Source organism: Sinocyclocheilus grahami, unplaced genomic scaffold, assembly GCF_001515645.1.
Source record: "Sinocyclocheilus grahami isolate Dianchi unplaced genomic scaffold, SAMN03320097.WGS_v1.1 scaffold98.1, whole genome shotgun sequence".
Classification (NCBI taxonomy): domain Eukaryota; kingdom Metazoa; phylum Chordata; class Actinopteri; order Cypriniformes; family Cyprinidae; genus Sinocyclocheilus; species Sinocyclocheilus grahami.
Window position 1 is genome coordinate 2,829,229 of NW_015505277.1, and position 3,883 is coordinate 2,833,111.

The 3,883-nt window shown below is 35.5% G+C and overlaps 1 protein-coding gene across 1 annotated transcript in view; it reads right to left on the reverse strand.

The window, feature by feature from the left end:
• LOC107588098 (ATP-dependent 6-phosphofructokinase, platelet type-like) overlaps positions 1-3,883 on the reverse strand; it is a 33,530-nt gene that overhangs the window by 4,020 nt on the left and 25,627 nt on the right. The window contains exons 15-18 of the mRNA XM_016276108.1: positions 3,445-3,558; positions 3,217-3,271; positions 437-536; positions 116-121 (exon numbers count right to left, since the gene is read on the reverse strand). Of these exons, the coding sequence (XP_016131594.1) occupies positions 116-121; positions 437-536; positions 3,217-3,271; positions 3,445-3,558 (275 nt within the window). The remainder of the gene's footprint in view (positions 1-115; positions 122-436; positions 537-3,216; positions 3,272-3,444; positions 3,559-3,883) is intronic.

Here is a 3,883-nt window from a genome sequence, read left to right on the forward strand (position 1 = left end):
CACATAAAGTGTATATATATATATATATATATATATATATATATATATATATATATATATATATATATATATATTGAGGTCACCAAATCAGACTGATTAAAATACAAATTTTTACCTTCATCTTTATTCATCCACAGGCACAGCAAAAGTAATAAACACACATACACACACACACACACACACACACACACATAATACTGAGCTGAAACAATACAGCGACTCTCAAAATCAAGTAAATCAAGGTCAAGGATTATGTTGATTACTGCGGAGTATGTCTACAGTCATGATTACGCTTTAACAATATGACAATTACCGAGTGCCTCGTGAACAACAGCACAGCTCAGTCAGAAGCTTGAGTGCTGAGTGAGTTCTAATGAGAGCTTTAGTAAAGTTTGTTTCATGACCACATGAAGCGCATGACTGTTGACTTTCATACCTTTTCTGTAGCTTTCATTCAGCTTCTTGGTGATCCACTGCATGGCCTTGGCAGCGATTTTGGTCCCAAAGTTACGGTCAAATGGAGAAGGAGCACCACCCTAGTGAAAGATAAATATATGGATAATAATTCATCCTTTAATATTTATTTATAATTTATTTGCATTTATTTGTTATTTTATTAGTTAATATTGTTTAGGTATAATATTTCTATAATGTTAATATTATAATGTAGGTTGCATAGAATCGTCACTACCTACGTCATGAACTTGCAATACGAGACACAACAGATCCGCTAGATTTAAATCAGCGCAGCCAGCGAAAGATCGAACGCAACTGTTTTGAACGAGCGCACCTTTTTTTAACAACCAAAAAATGGTTTCAGGGTCTGTTGAGGAAGTACACACATTCCTCTCGTTGATAGCTGAGGAGCGGATCCAGCGAGAGCTTGATGGGGCGACGCAGAATGAAAACGTTTTTCAGGAGTCACGGCAGTAGAGGTGGCAGAACTATAACGACTGTGATTAATCCCGCCCACTCTAACACGGTACTGAACTGCAGTGGAAACACAAACCGAGCCGAGCCGTACCACTTAGTCGAAAAGCGCCAAAAGTTCGCAATTCGTAATACGTGTAGGGCCAAAGTAAATCGTGGGGGAAACACCACAGGGGCAAGTGAGAAGAATTTTACTTGCCCAACCGGACAAGAAGCCTGATTAAAATGTCAATAACAAAAATAACGATTACACGACCAAGATGTTTCCCTGAATATCAACACGATTGCAATGTGACACTGATTTTATACAATAGTGGTTAAATAAACAAGAAGTTAAAATTAAGGGCTTACATTTTAGACTGCTTTTGCTCAATTTTGCTGACAAAGATAGTTTCAATCAAAGCCACAGCAGAACTGTTGTGTCTCCCAGCAACACACAGCGGTGTTTCGTTACTGAATGAATCTACGTTTTTGAATGAATCGAGTGAGTCAATGATTCAGTGGCCCATTCACAAAGACAGTCACTTGCCTTGTTTCTGAATGAATCAGCCGTTTGAACGAATCGGTTGAATGAATGACTAAATGACTCACTCATTAAAACAGTCATTTGCCGCCACCTGCTGGTGGTAGGGGTGTGTGCGATATATATCGTCAGCGATAATATCGTAATTGTTGTTTTAACGATGTGCAATTTGACGTTATCTAGTATATTGCAAAAACCAAACCTACAGAGTGCACACATACGTTACGTAATAAAGTTTAGTAGGTTAGACTAGTGCGTGTGTGATTTAGTGTGCGTTCTTTCACTGAAATTATTCAGTTTTTAAAAATGCTTAAATAATGATCACAAAATTCAAGATATGGGGGCAGAGAATGCATATATGCATATATTCATATAGTTAAACAATATCAGTGCTTTTTGTTTTCTCCAAAAAATCAGCATGATTACAAATGTGATATTGATTTAATACAACAGTTCAATAAACAAGAATTTAATATTAAGAGACTTATGTTTTAGACACCATATTGCCTGTTTTTGCTCTATTTGAGCAACATGATGGTGTTTTGTTCCTAATGAATCAACCGTTTAAGGGCTTCGGTTCAATTGCAATGACTCACGTATTAATGGTGACTTGCTGCCACCTACTGGCGTTTTTAATTTCACATTTAAAGTATATATATATATATAAATAATTTCAAATAACAGTATTCAACATTTCATGTCTAAAATAACAAAACATTATTTATGCATTTGTAACTGCAGGTTAAAGCATCCCATGTCCCCCCGAGCTGCATGAAACAGTGTGTAAATGCATCTAAATACCAATTTAGATGCAGCTTCTGTGTTTCCTCTGCACTGCAAAGATGAATTTTGTTGATACTGATTTAATTTGCCTGGTAACAGCCCAAATGTCTTATCATTCTAATTGACTGCTTAAATGTAAGAATTTGACTCAAAAGATGATACACACCTTTAGAAAAAATGTCTTTATAAAGGTAAAACTGCTCATAAAAGGTAACATTCAAGTTAAACTTATTGGAAAAGATTAATTTCTATCACTGCTGAGAACTGACCACCACACAGAATATGAAGAATATCAAAAACTTTAGGAATCCGTCCATGGTAAGTCCTTAAGATATCAGCACAACTACACACTCAGCAAAATATCATCTAATTATTGTTATCGATAAAATCCCAGAAAATATTCGCACACCCCTAGCTGTTGGTTTGGTTTCATATTTAAAAGTATCATTGCATTTTGAAAAAGGTGCAGCTTCTGTGTTTCCTGCAGTGGAAAGATGGAGTTTGTTGATACTGATTTCTATTATTATTCTAACTGAATTAATTGAAACAATGTAAGAATCTGATGTGATTCTTACATCGGTGTTTGTATATGCTGTCAGATTTTTGTTTTTGTTTGTATATGCTGTCAATTATAGTTCTTAGGAAGAAAATCGGAATCGGCAAAAATTGGTATCGGCAGGTGACACACAGAAAAAAGAAAATCTGAATCGGACAAGAAAATTGCAATCGGTTCATCTCTATTTGTAACTTCTACCTAAAAGTCAGCATAGTATTATACATAATACAATCAAATGAACCCTAAATGCTTATAATAATATATCCCAAATATAGGGCTGTCGCGGTGAAGGAATTTTCCTTGCGGTAATTTTGAGTGGCTCAATAGCGCGGTATGCGGTATCATCGCCATATACTGTATATATATATATATATATATATATATATATATATATATATATATATATATATATATATATATATATTAAGTAGAGCTGATAGATGAAGTCTGTGGTGTAGTTTTCATTACTGTTCTCATTCCTGCATGAACACAAGCGCAGACAAACCGGCTGAGTGAGTGACAGAGCGCATCTCAAACACACACTGACCCAAAATACTCTCATCTGAGCCGAGAGGAGAACAAACATGAGGGAACAAACCACAGACTCAGATTCTGTCTTCTCAGACAGACAGATAGACAGATAGATAGATACCTCAGGACTAGTCCTCTCTGAATGCTGGTCTTCATTTTCTCTGTCAAGTGCTCTACGTTAGACTGAAGAAAAGAGAAAAGAAAAAGAGTTTCTTCATTTAACCAACAGATGGCACTAATGGTTATTGTTTAATAACTGGAAGTAAGAAAATGTCTTTTCTTACTAACTATTATAAGCATAAATCAGTTTGGAGACATGGAATATTTACTTTTCATGACGGTAAATCACGTTCACAGAGAGCTTCGGGAAGATAAACTGCACTGAATATGGGCTTTTAGGAGCACCTTACAGACACAAAACTATTTATGATACACAATAATGCTCCTCATACCAAACTGTATATAAGACTGCATATGCTATTCCAAAATACATTGCTTTCAAAACTGTCTACATATTTTTATTACTAAGTATCTTTGAGTCATTCCCAGGAAACTGTGAC